Genomic DNA, 15,711 nt, shown 5'->3' with positions numbered 1-15,711 from the left:
CCCCTCCCGCTCCATCTCAGCCTCTTCCTCCAGCTCCCAGGACCCATTGCATGGTTCTGGGGGGGAGGGTGAGCCCGAATGTCTGTGCGCAATGGGCAGGGGATGTGCACGGTGGGTTCCCAGGTACCACTTCCACGGCCAGCCGGGCTGTGGAGCCCAGGGGGGTTGTTTGTTTCTGAACAAACTGTTGTCCTGAGATGTGGGTCAATTGGGAACGGTGGAATCTTTTCAACCAAACACTTGCTAAAATGAATATAATTTTAACAGTGAAAGTTAGGGTCAGGCTGTTTATTGATGAGGCAATCATATGTACACGGTTGTCTGTAAAAAGAGCTGGGCATCCAGCTTCTTGTGATATGAAAGGACACTGCCTGTCACACGTGGACACCTGTAGGTTCAGTAGGAAGTTAATTCCAGCATACGGAGTTTAGTATATACATAGACACCCCCGCCACCCCCATTTCCTCGGGGCCCTAATGGACTTTCGATGGGTGGCTAGAGAAGGGATAAAACCGATGTCCATAGTGACTGAGTTCTTCCTTATAAAAACTTATGACAGTTATGAATGGTATGTTACTTTACTAAATGTAGTTTCCAGGATCCGAGCACTGACTGCTCTTCAAAAAGCATCTTACATTGTACAAACAGGCTGTATAAAAATGGACGCAGCAGATGCCCGAGTCTTAAGAATAGTCCCACTTTTCACACTTTTATTAACACACTTACAAAAAAACCATTCAAACACTGGGGAAAATTAAATAACTTTGGAAGCAGGCTGTCAGCTTTCTGCCTATCTACAAGTGACCATTTGAAGCCATTGGCACCGAAACCAAAAACCCACAGTCATGAAACCCGACGACTATAGATCAAACCCTAAGGTAAGGAAATCCTAGGCACCAGTTGCTCCGAGCCACATTTCCTGCAGCCAGCTCCCAGCTCACCGCGGGAGGGGCCTGTCATTTCCCCAAACAGAAAAATGGGCAACGCCCAGAAGCTCCCTATGGAAAACAGTCAAAGACTTTGGGGGGCGGGGGGAACGGCAGGTCCCACAAGGCTTTCCCATTTCAAGTTCTGCAGACCTTTTCTAGGTGATAAATCTCAATGTCTTTTCAAGTACAGGCTTTCAATGCAACAACTTTAAAACAAAGTTAAATAACCTGAATATTTCTTCTGAAACAGATCTAAATAAAAAAATTGGATAATCTCTTCCCATAAAAATAGTCCCTGTCGTTTAGGCTGTGGTAGATCTCTGCAACACGGCACCCCACCAGTACCGAGTCCTGTCTTTCTGGCTAAGGTGAATTCTTCCTTCTATCTCTTGAATGCATTCAGTCTCATGGACCTTCATTCCCTCCAACCCTCCCGCCCTGCCCCCCGGGATGGCCGTGGCCCGGAGCGGCCCTAGGAGCCCGGTGCTCAGCCAGGGGCAGGGGGCACACACAGCCGTGGCTGCCGGTCTCGGCGAGGCTCCACTTGGGCACCAATCCATCATCCCCTGCCGAGGTTCCTGGAGAGTGCGTCTTGCTGTTCATGGCACCCACGCTGGCGGCAAGGCTTCTAGAGACTTCTAGGAAGAGTCTGGGGAGCGACGAGTCAGCCGCTCCTCCGGGAGGGCAAAACACGATCCGGAGAACCCATCTGGCCAACACGTGTGGACAGTTCAGGGGTCCTGCGCCCAAGTCCTTTCCTCTCTGCCTCACCGACCCCTGTTTACAAGCCTGGTTTCCCAGCCCTCCCTCTGCCTGTCTAGGCGGGCTCTGGCCGTTGGAGATCCTTCTCCCTGATCCAATGAGGAGGTGGCCCAGGGCCCATCTCTCCCTCCCACAGTTCAGGTGGCATCAAGCCCCCTGCAGGAGGGGCTGGTCCCTTGACTAGCTGCCCTTCTACCAACCCTCACCGCAGTCCTGCTGCTCCACTTTCTCATGCCAACTTATTTTGACTTAACCAAAAAATTTCTAGTCTGCCGTCTCCCGAAAGTCATTCTTTCAAAGGATTTAGCTCCACAGAGAAGCGCCTGCTACAGCATGGGAACAATAGTGAGCAGAGATCCAGTGATAAAGAAGGCTCGAGTCTGGGAGAGAGAGAGAGAGAGAGTGTGCGTTTGTGTGTGTGTGTGTGTGCGTGCACACACACAGCCAATCTCAAACTCAGTACCAGTAAGGCAAGACACAGCCAAACAGAAACAATCTCCTCAAAGAAAATTAATGTCATTCGATGTAAAAAATGGGATTCAGCAAGCAATTCCCATGCTGGGAATCATCCCAAAGTGTCATTTGGTTTCAGAAGACCACGGTCCTCTACAGAGACTGTGTGTTATACAGATGCATAGATCTTCCTTCTTTTCGACCAAGTCCAGCTTTCCGACAGGACGCAGGCACGGAGGACATCGGCCGATGCTCAAGAACTGTTGGAATTTCTCGCCCCCCCTCCTCAAGAAACCCTGCCAAGGAGCCAAACCAATTCTCCCACCCAGCTTTCTCAGAGCAAAGAGTATGCTCGCACCTGGGCCGCCACATTCAAGGGAATCACTCGCTGTTCCTGAGCCATGGGCTAGAAAGTGGAAATAGATTGTATACACACACACATACACACACACGTGTGCAAACGTGCACTCACACACACACAAAATTCTGATATGTCAACGCAGCCCAGGGCGTGGCTCTCCTCTGAAGTTGTATGTTTGTGTTTGGTTGTCCCCTGAGCTCAACCTAAAACCCTTAGGGGGCGGGGCCCAGCTGGAGGCCCAGACACTCTGCAACGGGGGGCGGGGGGGCATCACGCTCAAACCGGCTGCGGCCGGGGCAGGCCCAGAACTCCTCTATATGGTGGCTGCCGCAGGCAAGACCTGCCGGCCCGCCCGCCCGCTCGAGCACTGAGTTCAGAAGGCGGCCCAGGTGCCTGGCACCTCGGACGCCCCCACTAATGTCCCCCGTGAGCTTGCTCTTTGGCATCCGTTAGGGTTTTGCCTGGGACTTGGCCGCTATCAGACAGAACGAGACAGGTCGGGCCTCTGATCAAACGGGAGAACGAAAAGTGATTCCATGGGACGGTACTGTGTGATCACCAACCCTATCTGATGTTTAATGGCATTAAAGTGCTGCTTGGCCGTCTCTGCCAGTTTGTGCTCACGTTGACAGAGAGGACCGGGATTTTCCAATCCCAAAGTCACATCCGGACAGTCCTGCATATTGAGTCTGGAGAAGGGGCCCCCGCAGGTCAATAGCAGCCATCTTTCCAACTGTCGTCTTTCATGCTGCCGTAGGCTTTGGGTGCTGGCAGCGACCTGAAACAGAGTCAAAGGGCTGGGGTCACCGACACTGGCAGAACCACCCCAACCCCGGCCCCAGCCCTAGGCCCGACCCTCCGCTAACCGTTAGCAAAGCAACGAACCCCCTCCCCCAGCCCCGCCCTCAGCCCTTCCCCCTCCCAGCCCTCTACCTTCGAACCCCATTCCTTCAAGTCAACCAACTTCAGTTCACCATTTTCAGTTCAGAAAAACCAGAGCTGTCATAACCACAGTTCTAGTTCCAGCTCTGCTACCGACCATTTATAAATATGACTGACTGACTGTCGGACAAGCTGTGTGACCTACAGCAAGTCATTTAACCTCTCTGGGCTCCCTTGTTCTCCTCTGTAGAATGAGGATGAGTCCTGTTCTCCCTGCCTCTTAACACTCTGAGCTACTCATTCAATTGGATTTACTGAGTGCTGACTGTGTGCAGAGCACTGTACTAAGCTTTTAGGACAGACCAATACAACCGACACATTCCCTGCCCACAATCAGCTCACCACAATAGACAGGGAGAAAGACATTAATATACATAAAAAACAAGTAAATAAATTACAGATATATGCATATGTGCTGTGGGGCTGGGAGAGAGGATGAATGAAAGGAGCTCGTCAGGGTGATGCAGAACAGAGCAGAAGAGAGGAGAGCTTAGTCAGGGAAGGCTTCTTGGAGGAGATGTTTCTTCAATAAGACTTACTCTGATACTTATCAGCTTCTCTGATATGCTCTTTTTCCCCCTCTGCATTTAGGAGACTGCTTGGCACTTAATGCCTTTCTTATGAACGATTACAATGATCTTGCTAGCCAGCCACCACTGTGCACAGTGTTTTGATACTCTTGCCCAGATTCCCCATTGGCAAACATTCCAAAAAATTTGGGTGGAAAGATCATCTCATGACTATGTTCATATGCAAAAAGAATCCAACTCGAACGGCCCTGAACGTTTTCGTAGAAAAATGATCCGGGCAGCAGAGTGAAGTACGGACTGGGGTACGGAGAGGCAGAAGGCGGGGAGGTCAGCAAGGAGGCTGATGCGGTAATCCAGGAGGGATTGGATAAGTGATTGGATTAATATGATAGTGTGGATGGAGAGGAAAGGGCAGATTTAAGCAGTGCTGTGAAGGTGGGACCGACACAATTCGGTGATGGATTGAATATGAGGGCTGAACGAGAGAGAGGAGTCAAGGAAAATGCCAAGGTTACGAGCTTGTGGGGCAGGAAGGATGGTGATGCTGTCTACAGTGATGGGAAAGCCAGGGTTTGGATAGGAAGAGAAGTTTTGCAGGCTTGCAGACACCCCCATGTACCACAGAGGTGGCTAAAACTCATAATTGTGTCAATCGTCCACAAGAGGAGGTGTCTTGGAATAGAGGGGTGTTGCCACCCTCTGCGGGAGCGCTCCCAAAGCACGCCCCACCCCATCCCGTCCCGCCTCATCCCGTCCTGTCCCACCACATCCCGCCCCATCCCGTCCCATCCTGCCCCGTCCCGTCCCACTAAACCCCGCCCCATCCCATTCCACCTCATCCTGTCCCATCTCATCACACCCTGCCCCACCCGCCCCACGATGTCCTGTCCCACCTCGTCCTGCCTCATCCTGCCCTATCCCACCCCGCCCCATCCCATCCCATCCTGCCCCGCAGACGGATGCCAGGGCTTGTCCCGCTGCCCTGGGTACTGCCGACAAACTGTGGGGAGTGGTGGCAGAGGGAGCCCAGTGGCGGAGGGGGGATTGGAAGCCCTCCGCACCTGGTGGCCCTCAGCACTGAGCATAGGTAGAGAGAGGCCAAGTCCTCCTTGCCACCCTTCGCCACAGGCCTGAGGGGCTCCAGGCAGGCCCTGCACCACAACACACCCCGCTGCCCACCTCCACACCACCTTTTCCTATCATAACTCCTCCCCAGGACCCTGCTCCACACTCCTGTACTCCAGCTCCAACCCGGGGTGCTGCTGCACGCCTCTCTACTCTGGCTCCTACAACGGCCCCCCACCACACCCCGCTCCGGCCCCACATCACCGTCCCACATCCCGCCTCTCCAAGGCCCCGCGCCACGCTTCCCCACCCTGGCCACCGGCCCGCATGCCCCTGCCGAGACCCCGGCCCCACCCCTGACCGCATGCCCCGGCCCCCGGATGACTCACCTGCGAACAGGCTGGGCGAGCTTGCTGCGAGGCACTGGGATCCCGCCGGTGACCGGGGCGCTGGGTCTGGGCAGGCCGCTCCTCAGCCCCGGGGCCCCCGGAGGTCTGGCGAGAGGGGCGCTGCTGGAGCCGCCGGCCGAAGTCGGGGGGGCGCCCGCGGAGGCGCCGCTCTGGGGGAGCTGGGTCGTGTCCGAAGCGCCGGCGGGGCCCAGGCCGTGGCTGCTGAACGCTCGCACGGGTGGCCGCAGGGCCAGCGGAGACGGCGCCGCCGGGGACCGGAACTTACTCGGAGAAGGGACTGGAGGACGGCACACATGGAACAGAGTCACTGCCGGGGGAACGATCCCCGGCTCACCTGGGGAATCCCCTCTGCCCGCCCCGGGCTCCCTGCCTCCCCAGAACCGGCCCGGCTAGGGAGAAGGACCGGATGCGAGCGACCATGGACCACCATCGAATCCAAGCACATCGAGCTGAAGCGATGTGCCGTTCTCTCCACACCAGGAAGGTGGCTCCAGCCACGGTTCCTGACCGGGGTAGGGAGAGTGGGGAAACGGGCTGTACCCCCACCCAAGAAGACTCCAAAACCCGCAGGCAGGTCACTCCCTCCCTGCTGAGAGACTGAAAGGCAGCTCCAGGTGTCCACCCACCCCACAGAATCCCCAACAACCCTCACCTCTACCCAATGCCCCTGCAGCCAGAAGCCCCAGGGACCCTTCCCCAGTGCAAGGGAGCAGCACACTGCAAGACAGGGTGGGGATGGTGTGTCTGTGAGCTTTGGCACCGGGTGGGCTGCTCAGATGGCAGAGCCCGGAATGAGAGCTCCCCTGTCCGGGCCGGATTCCAACCCCAGGGAGCCGCCTCCCGCCCACCAGAAGCCTCCGCCTCTCATCTACGTTCAGGATCTCCGGCTCCAGGAGGGGAAGTGTGGGGCCATTTCCCTTCCCGATGGGAATTCTTAGAGCTAGGGCTAGACCGGCCACCAGAGCCCAGCTCTTTACCACTTCTAACTCTACTCTATCAGTCAATCAATCATATTTTCTAAGTGTCTACTGTGTGCAGAGAATTTTCCTAAGAGCTTGGGAGATATCCACAGACCTAGAAGACACCATTCCAGGTCCTTACAATCTAGCAGGAGAGACGGACACAAAATGTTACCAAAAAGAACGTAAAAAGGAATACAAAGCTACTGAGCGATCGTTGCGATGTTCCTTCAGGAGCCCAGCTCTCGAGCTCTCCCCCTCCCTCCCGTCCTCCCCCTACCCCATGACACCAGAACCGGAGCGGGGTCGCCAATCAATCCAGGGAACATACTGAGCGGTTTCTGTGTCCAAAAGACTGTACTAAGTGCTTGGGCGAGTCAGATACAACAGAGCTGGCAGAGAGGTTCCCTGCCCACAAGGAGCTTCCAGTGGGGCGACAGCCTCGGGGAGTGGGAGGGAGTGGGAGGAGTCTAGCCCCAAACCAGCTCTGGAGCTCTCCACAGCCACTCAAAGCTCGCTCCCTTCCAGCCCTGTCCCCGTCCCTCAAGCGGTTCCCTCCCCGACAGCTCAGCTCCTCCTTCCCTCGTGGACCCCCAGCCGGTCGGCCGGCCAGAGGCAGAGCCTACTCTTCTCCAGCCCACAGGGGAATGGGGTCGAATCTCTCCGGGGAGCCTAGGGTAGGGCTCGTAAGACCATATGGCTCGTAAGACCGTCCGGCCCCGGGCCCCAGATCCCGTCAGGGGTTGATCTGGCCTCGGATCCTGCCCTCAAGGGGCTTCCCGCCACCCCTAGCCTCCTCACCCAATAGACTCTGACCTCGGGGGGCTCCTCGCCACCTCCTAGCCTCCTCACCCAAGGTGCCCTGCATCCTCTAAACTGCACGAGCTGCATCTCTGAACCCAGAAAAAGATATTTCTAACTGGGTCAAGGGGTAACGCCCAGATGGTCCATCTGGTGGAGCAAGAGGACAAATTCTGTGTCCGATCTAATTGTACCTACCCCAGTGTGAAGAACAGTGTTTGACACATAGTAAATGATGAACGAATACCAGAAAAAAAATTCTATTTACAACACTGCTGTGGGACGTAGAAGGCCAGCCATGAGGCTGAGTTTAGCCCTCACTAAAATGGGATCGCTTGCGTTACTGAGTTACTGAAGTAACGGATGGCTTGACGTGGTTAAAATGTTTTTACATTTACATTTTGGCTTTTACCCAAAAACAATGCCAATTTTTTTTTCTTCTATTTTTTCCACAAGGAAGCGTAGCCTGGTGGAAAGGGCAGGGAAGCAGGGAGTCGGGAGGCCAGAGCTTTAGTCCCAGCTCGGCCACTTGCCCGCTGTGTGACCCTGGGCAAGTCCCTTTGCTTCTCAGCACCTCCTTTTCCACGTTTATAAAATGGGAGTAAGATCCCTGTTTTTTCTCCCTGAAACTGCAAACCCCATGTAGGGATTGTGGCCGACCTGATTACCTTGTGGGAGTCAGCATACAGTGCTTAAATAACATTACTATAACCATCATTGTCAACGTGAGGAGAGACCAGAGTTCAGAGCCATTGGCCCTCCTCCCCAACAAAGAAGAGACAAAAGGTTTAACAAGTCACACACACCCGAAAATGTTACACCGGAAGCCATCCCTGCACTCACAGCCCCCAGGAGCCCTTGGATCCACCTGTTCAGGCCCTCTACTGTCCGAGGATTTATCGTTCCCCGATCCATCTTCCCACTTTTTCCGCCCTGGACCCTCCCGGAGGTCGGATGCCTTGGTCCTGGCCTCACCCCTTCACCCTGCTGGGGAGCCTCGGGTTGCTCCTCGGGACCATGGCGCCCTAGTGGACGACACCTGGCCGGGAGCCGGACCTAGAATCGACCACCTGCGGCCTCTCCCGGGCCCGAGGAGAGTCGATCCAGTAGTCCGGGCCCCCAGCAGTGGCCCCGGACCAATGGGAGACTCGTTCCGCTGCATCTCCCTCCTGGCTCATCCCGCTCCGTCTGGTCTCCACGTGCAGGGATGGATGGATTCTCAACCTCGCCACTCCTGCCCTCCTCCCCCCGCTGCTGCCATGGCAGCCCCTGACGGTGCCCCCAAGGTGAAAAGTGGGCAGGAGTAGAGAGAGGCCCCAGAGGGGTTTCCCCAAGAGGGCTACAGAGCCTTGGAGGAATGGGAAACGGGGAGGGTGGGGGAGAGGACAGAAAGCAAAGACTGGAATTTTGCGAGGTTATGAAGGTTGAACTGACAGGCTAAATATGAGGGTGGAATGAGAGAGAAGAGTCAAGTTAGAAACACTCACCGTCGCCATGGAGGCCCCAAAAGCGACAGTCAGAAAACCACCTGGCAGCTCGGACAAGTCAGATCCGTCCCCCGCCAGGGCAGGGCTTACGTTCCCGACCAGCCGGGCGACGGTCACGCCTGAACCACCACGTGTGCCTGTGCACGGGTGCCCACGGCCGTGTCCTCCCAAGCCACACACAGGGGTCCGCGACCGTGTCCTCTGACACCGAGCCTGGGGGCCCGTGATTGTGTCCCCCCAATGCCACAACGTGTACAGATGCCCACAACTGACCTCTGACACCACACACGCATACATGGGTGCCCGAAACTACGTTGACCGAAGCCACACATGTACATACGTGCCCATGAGCATGTCCTTTCATGCCAACCGCATAAACATGGGTGACCGTGACCTTATCCTCCGAAACAGTGCGGTAACCTCTCCTGGCAGAGGCACATGCTGTCGGAATGCTCCCCAGTACCCCCGGCCCGCTTCCAGACGTGACGCGTCACCGGGGGGGGGGAGGGCAGGGAAGGAGGGTGCGCAGGTGGCACTCGGCTGCCGGGTGGTGCCGGCTGGGTGGAGGTTTCCAGGCTTCCCTTTAGGGAGAGTGGTGGGCGGGTGGGTGGGAGAATTAGAGTTCAGGCTGAGAGCAGAGGTTGACTGAGTCCTTCAGAGAAAGGAGGCTGGCAGGGTTCTCCTGGAAAGATCACCCAGAAGGCCAGAGCCAAGGAAGCCGGGGAGATAAGGGTGAGAGCCAGGTCGGAAAAGGGAGGGAAGGGAGACCGAGCCGGGAGCTGGGCCGGAGGCCTCGGTCAAGCTGGGAAGGACGCGGCCACCGCCGCCTGAGACCCCCTGTCACCCCTTGGCCGACAGCCCCTCGCAGCCCGCCGCCCCCAGCCGGACGGGACGGTCCCTCTCGGCTCACCGCCCCCTGCCGGAAGGGGCGGCCCCTCTTAGCCAGCTGCCCCCCGCTGCGCAGCAGGAGTGGAGACAGGGCCCTCAGGGAGGGGGCGGGGAGGCTTCCCGCCAGACGAGAGGCACCTGGCCCGTCGCTCACCCCCGCACTGCTGAGAAGCCAGCGGAGACACACCCGGCTGATCCACCGCTTTTAGGCTTTCTCTCCTACTACCACCCAGCCCGCACGCTGCCAACCTACTCACTGTGCCTCCATCTCAGCTTTCTCACCGCCAACCTCTCGCCCATGTCCTGCCTCCGGCCTGGAGCGCCCTCTCTCCTCGTATCCCACAGACAATCACCGGCTCCGCCTTTAGAGCCTTATTAAGGGGACATCCCCTCCACAGGGCCTTCCCTAAGCCCTCCTTTCCTTTTCTGCCACTCCCTTCTGCGTCACCCTGTTTTGCTCCTTTAATTCACACTCACCTCAGCCCCAGAACCCTCGTGTACGTACCTGTAATTTACGTGTTTATATCAGTGCTCGACTCCCCGTCTAGACCGTGAGCTTGTGGTGGGCAGAGAATGTGTCTGTCGACTCCGCTATACTCTACTCGCCCAAGAGCTTCGTACAGTACTCTGCACACGGTAGGCCCTCCATGGCTAAGACTTATCGATTGTCTGACGGACTGACCGAACCCAACCTTTGTAGATCTTGAAGACGGTGAGGCGGAGCAGGAGTGGACACGAAGGCAGGGCCACAGCAGTGAGCAACTCCCTGCGGGCGCCCCACCAGCCGCAACCGCTTTCGCCTTGGAGAAAAAGAAGGGGCGCCGTGCCGGGACCACTGTGCTTGGGGAGATCCGGGGGCCAGCTGGTACTCATCAAGGCAACCCGCAAAATGCCACTGCTGCCGCTGTGGACTCTGACCAGCCTGGCACCAGGCCCTTATGCCCAGCAGTGCCCGCACACCCCCTCCTGCTGGTACCACGACTGCCGCCACTCTGGACTCTGACCAGCCGGGCACCAGATCGGCGTGCCCGGCACAGCACCCACACACCCCCTGAAGCTGCCACTCTGGACTCTGACCAGCCTGGCACCAAGCCCGGATGCCCGGCGGAGTATCCACGCACTCCCTGCCCCTGCTGCCGCTCTGGACTCTGACCGGCCTGGTACCGGGCCCGTGACTGGCAGAGTACCTGCGCACCTCCTGCCGCCGCCGCTCACCAGAGGCGGCCAACCCCAAGCCACGCACCGCTAACCCTGCCAGGAAGGGCAACCTCTCTTCATCATCTGCCCCTCAGCCCAAATGCCAACTCCACGGGATCCTCCTCCCCCTGAGACTTTTTTTTAATGGTACTTGTTCAGCGCTTACTATGTGATGGACACTGCACTAGGTGCTGAAGGAGATCCGAGCTAATCAATTTGGACACGGCCGCTGTCCCACACGGGGCTCACGGTCTTAATCTCCATTTTACAGATGAATTACGGAGGCCCGGAGAAGTGAAGCGACTTGCCCAGGGTCACAAGGCAGACACGAGGCAAAGCCGGGCTTAGAACCCAGGTCTTCTGACTCCCGGGCCCAGGCTCCTTCCACTGAGCCATGCGGCTTCTCACTGCTTAAGGCCTGTCACCTGACCTGGTCAGGGGCAAGAAACTGCAGGCCCACTCCCGCTGACTAAACATGGCACAGAATCCCGAGCTGTAGTTACCTCTCTTTGGAGATGAAGATGGAAGCAACTGTTTGGCTTTGAGGGAAGTACGAGGAATACTGCTCAGCCTCTGCGATGCTGTTAAAAAACAAGGAACTGTCTGTCACGTGGGACCGGAAGGAGAAGGCCAGCTGTCTAGCTCCTGCAGAGGCGACTTCAACGAGGAACTGGAAAACCGATCCAGAGCTAAAAGCGGTAGCGGGCAGCCCCGGCTCCTCCTCCAAGGTTGGCGTCTTTGCGGCCCAGGGATCGGAAGCGTTGCGAGGGGCCCCGCGGGGGTTGCAGAGGCACCGGCTGCGGAGCCAAGCACTGCAGCTATTAGAGAAAGCCGCGTCCGGCCCGTTAGCCCCGAAGTGCGTGACGGCCAGCCCGGTCCAGCCCCGCCCGGCCCGGCCCCAGAGGGCCGGAGCAGCCCCCAGCAGGCAGGCAGGGCTCAGAGCACAGAGAATTCAGGTGCGAGGCTTGAGCGGTTAAAGAGCGAGGACCCCTGGGGAACCACACAGCCTGGCGCTAAAGTGCCCGTGGGCCCAATCCACCCTCTGCACAACTGGAGCTCCTTAATGAGGGAGCCCAGGAGCGAGACAGCCATTTCTGTCTTCTCATTCTAGGGCTGGCAGTGCCTGCCCAACACTCTCCCGGCCGCTCCCACCCCACCCCTACCTCTCACAGCTTCCCCAAAGCAGGCCTCACCCATCCCTCACACCGCCGGCAGGCCCTTCCGCTTGGGTTCTCACATCCTGCTCTGGACTGTCAGATCCTTATGGACAGGGAACGTATCCGCAATTTCTGCTGTACTGCACTCTCCCAAGCATTTAGTTAGTCCAGTGCTCTGCACACAGGAAGCCCTCAATTAACACCATCGATCGGTCGATCTGTCGGACGCTCAGTGCTGCTCTGACCCGCTCGGACGATGGGTCCTCTAGCCTCCCCGTCTCGGACCGCTCACCTCGCGCCAGAGACCGAGGCCTCCCTCCACCACGCACACTCAAGCGTCCAGTGCAGCGCTCGGCACACAAAATGGGCTCACGTACTGCTGTATGCAACTTTTGGGTGGTGGCCGTTACGGAGCACCCGCTGGGTGCGATGCCCTGTACTAAGTGCCTGAGAAGTTCCGAAGGAGACATCGCTGCATTCTCCACCCCCAGTCTCTGATTACGCTTTAAATGGGGGCGGGGAAGCAGAGAGGCTGGAAGGCAGACGGAAGTAAAAGGATGTACAGAGTTCTCCGAATAAACGGAACCGACAGTTGAGTCAACGAAAGCGCAGAGGACCAGGCTCAGGAGTCATGTAAGGAGGCCAACAGAGCTGTCCGTCGGGACCCGACTCCCCCCACTACACTGGAAGCGCCCCGAGATCAGGGATCGTGCTTACCAACTCCATTATACTCTCCCAAGCATTTACTACATTGCTCTGCCCAGAGTAGGCCTCAATACATACCTTCCACTGCTGAGTTGTTTGAGGATAAGTACTAGAGATGGCTGATGGGTTTGTACTCTACTACTTTCTACCTAGAAATGACTTTAGTGTCTGCCGCTCACCCGCTATAAGCTCCTTGAGGGCAGGAACCATGTTTACTAATTCAATTTTACTCTCCAAGCCAAGTATAGTGCTCTGCACACAACAGGCACAAGATCATTTCTCCCAGTGGATGGCTAGTGTTCAATAAAGGTTAATGATGTCGATGCATTAACTCCAAGTACCAGACTGAAAGCCAATTCCCTTCTACTAAATGGCAGGAGCCTATTGTGGGCAGAGCCCTGGACTTAGTACCGGGGAAAAATATCGGCCTGAAAAGCAGACCCAGACCTTGGCTCCCATGCAGTTGACGATCGAAAAATCGCAGGGGAGAGACATATCCATAAGGAAGGACTGAAATCATAAAAACGAAGGGCGACAAGGACAATGAGACAAAACCAACAAAAGTGGGAGAATATGACGGCAGAGGAGTTGAGCTGTCTGAAGCCCAACAGCTACGAAAAGAGCGGCTGGCTCTCTCATGCCAGGGAAAGAATGGAGATGGCAGCTTTCTCTAGTTCTCCAGGGTAGAGAGCCACAGGTAGGATCCGACTGACGACGAACTGTTCTGCTCCAATGACTACTGGAGAAGAGAAGAAAACAGTTGGGCAGGAGAAGTGGGCAAAAGGAATGAGCAGGACAGATGAGGGAAACGTGGGTCCGGGAGGAGGAAGAAGAGGATAAGAAGGGGGTGATGGGGGAAGGGGAGGAGAAGGAGTCCCTCCTCTAGACCTCCCCTGCCTCCCAGGCTCTTTCCACTAGGCCAGGCTGCAATGGGATCTGTATCTACAGATCACTTACTGCATGCAGAGCAGGGCACCAAGTCCGGGGAAAAAATCTCTAGGGGAGACGGAGCCATGGTTCCTGGCCACTGGAGGGCTCTCTTCTAAACACAAAAGGAGGGAGAAGGGACTGACAGCAGACACACAAGGCGATAGGAACAGTCAAAACACTCAAAAACGTAAGATACAAGGACAAATACACACAATTAAAATGGCACTTGGCTTGCAGGGGCTGGGGGGGCGGCACTGGGGAGAGGGGGGCAGTGGGCACACAGGCCTAGTTAAGCCACTCGGTGTCAACCCCGCCCTTTGGAAAGCCAGTGAGACAGATTCGCAAGACCTTATCTGCCTCGTGCTCTCACATGTTTAATGCAGAAAGTTCTGCCCCGAGCCCCTTGAGACCACCGGCCAAGTACTCCGGAGCCCTGCGGGTACCTAGATCTCACCGAAGCGGGGCAGACTAGGTCTGGCTCAGAGTTTAGAACAGTGCCTAGCACTCAGAACAGCTCCTGGCACATAGTAAGCACTTAACAAATGCCACAATTATTATTATTATAGAGCTCCCTCACACCCCCTTCAGGGCCCCTCTGCCTCACCCCTCAGCCACGGCCCTCTGGGGCTGGAGGTGAACCAGAGGCTTGCTGGAGGGCTAAGGATAGGACCCTATACCCTCCCAACTGCAGAACCTGACAGACATCCTTCCCCAGGCTGGAGTGGGAACTCTTTCTGCCAGGTAGCCCCGCTGACCTCCCCACAGCCGGACACCTGTCATCCACCCCCTGACATTCCATCCGACTCTGGCAGTTCCAGGGCTAAAGGCTGGGCTGGGCCCATCTCACGGCCAGACTGCTGAACTGCAACAGTGTCCTCACTAGTCTTCCACCTGCCTGCCCAACGAGGTGCACGGCGGCCTTCCTCGGCAGCTAAATCCAACCAGGTCCTCCCCCTCCTCGTGGGGAGGAATGAATACACACACACTCCCATTCCCCCCTCCTCTCCCCACTCCCCGTTGGGCCTAGGTCAGGCACACCTATCCTTTGCCCCCAACCCCCACCCTCCCGGCAGCACCGTCGCTGCTGATTCTTCCCGTCCCACCTCTGAAATGCCTACCCCCGACCTCTACGACCCAAACCCCTTTCTGTCCCTGGTCAGAATCTCCTATTCTAGCTGACTCCGGCTCTCCTGGACCCGAACCCAAACCCTGGGGGCTTCTGGGATCGAATGCGTCCATATGCCTGGATGGCCAGTGTCTCACCACGTTCAACCTTAGTTCCTCGATGTGTTCTGTCGCTCCCCAAATCCACTCAATCCAGAGTATCTATCGGACCCTTCCAGTGTGCTGAGCCCTACCTACACTAAGCGCTTGGGAGAGTACATCAGAATTAGCAGGCGTGATCCCTGCCTTGAAAGAGCTTACAACCTAGCAGGGAAGACACACATTAAGATAAACTACAGGTAGAAGGAAGTGATAAAGTGTCAACACGTGTACCTAAATGCCGTGGGGTGAAGGGGTGAATACGCAGGTGCTTGGATGGCGTGGAAGGGCTAAAGTGGCCAGTGGGGAGGGCTATGGTGGGGTAGGGGGAGAGGTGAGAGTTGAGTCAGGGAGGCCTCCTCGAGGAGGTGCAATCTCAGGAAGGCCTTCAAGTCGGGGAGAGCAGCGCAGGTATGAGGGCGGAGGCCATTCCAGGCGGGAGAGCGGGAGGGGGGAAGGGAAGGAGGGTAAGAGCAAGAGGCCGTGGCACACTGGGAAGGACAACAGCCCAGAGGCATTGACCATGTTTGTGTGAGAGAAACTGAATGTGAGGACCAGAATGTAGTGGGAAAAGACTGAGGTTAAGCAGAGGAGACAGAGTGATGATGGAGGACCTGAGAGTCCATGGCCTGGAGGAGCTTCTGCCCAATGCCCAGAGGGATGAGCAGCCGCTGAAGGTGACTGACAAGGTGGGGGGGGGGGGGGGGGCGCGCAACCTTTTTTGCAAAAACGGTCCAGGCAGCTCAGAGAAGTATGGACGCAGAAAAATCGGCGTGTTGGGATAAGGCATTAGAACCTGAGCTCTTCAGAGGGAGGCAGGCAGGCAGGGCGGGAAGGAGGAAGAGAAGTAGGGAAGGAAGGAGGGAAGGAGG

The 15,711-nt window shown here is 56.8% G+C and overlaps 1 protein-coding gene across 1 annotated transcript in view; it reads right to left on the bottom strand.

Moving 5' to 3' along the window:
• Window positions 1–562: 562 nt before the first annotated feature.
• Window positions 563–15,711, bottom strand: part of SLAIN2 (SLAIN motif family member 2) — a 52,972-nt gene continuing 37,823 nt past the window's right edge. The window contains exons 8-9 of the mRNA XM_029076406.2: window positions 5,432–5,729; window positions 563–3,283 (exon numbers count right to left, since the gene is read on the bottom strand). Coding sequence (XP_028932239.1) covers window positions 3,217–3,283; window positions 5,432–5,729 — 365 coding nt within the window. The 3' untranslated portion in view covers window positions 563–3,216. The remainder of the gene's footprint in view (window positions 3,284–5,431; window positions 5,730–15,711) is intronic.

This window comes from Ornithorhynchus anatinus, chromosome 12 (genome assembly GCF_004115215.2).
Source record: "Ornithorhynchus anatinus isolate Pmale09 chromosome 12, mOrnAna1.pri.v4, whole genome shotgun sequence".
Taxonomy (NCBI): Eukaryota; Metazoa; Chordata; class Mammalia; order Monotremata; family Ornithorhynchidae; genus Ornithorhynchus; species Ornithorhynchus anatinus.
The sequence above is the reverse complement of the archived record's forward strand: the minus strand, read 5'-3'. Positions and strand labels throughout refer to the sequence as shown.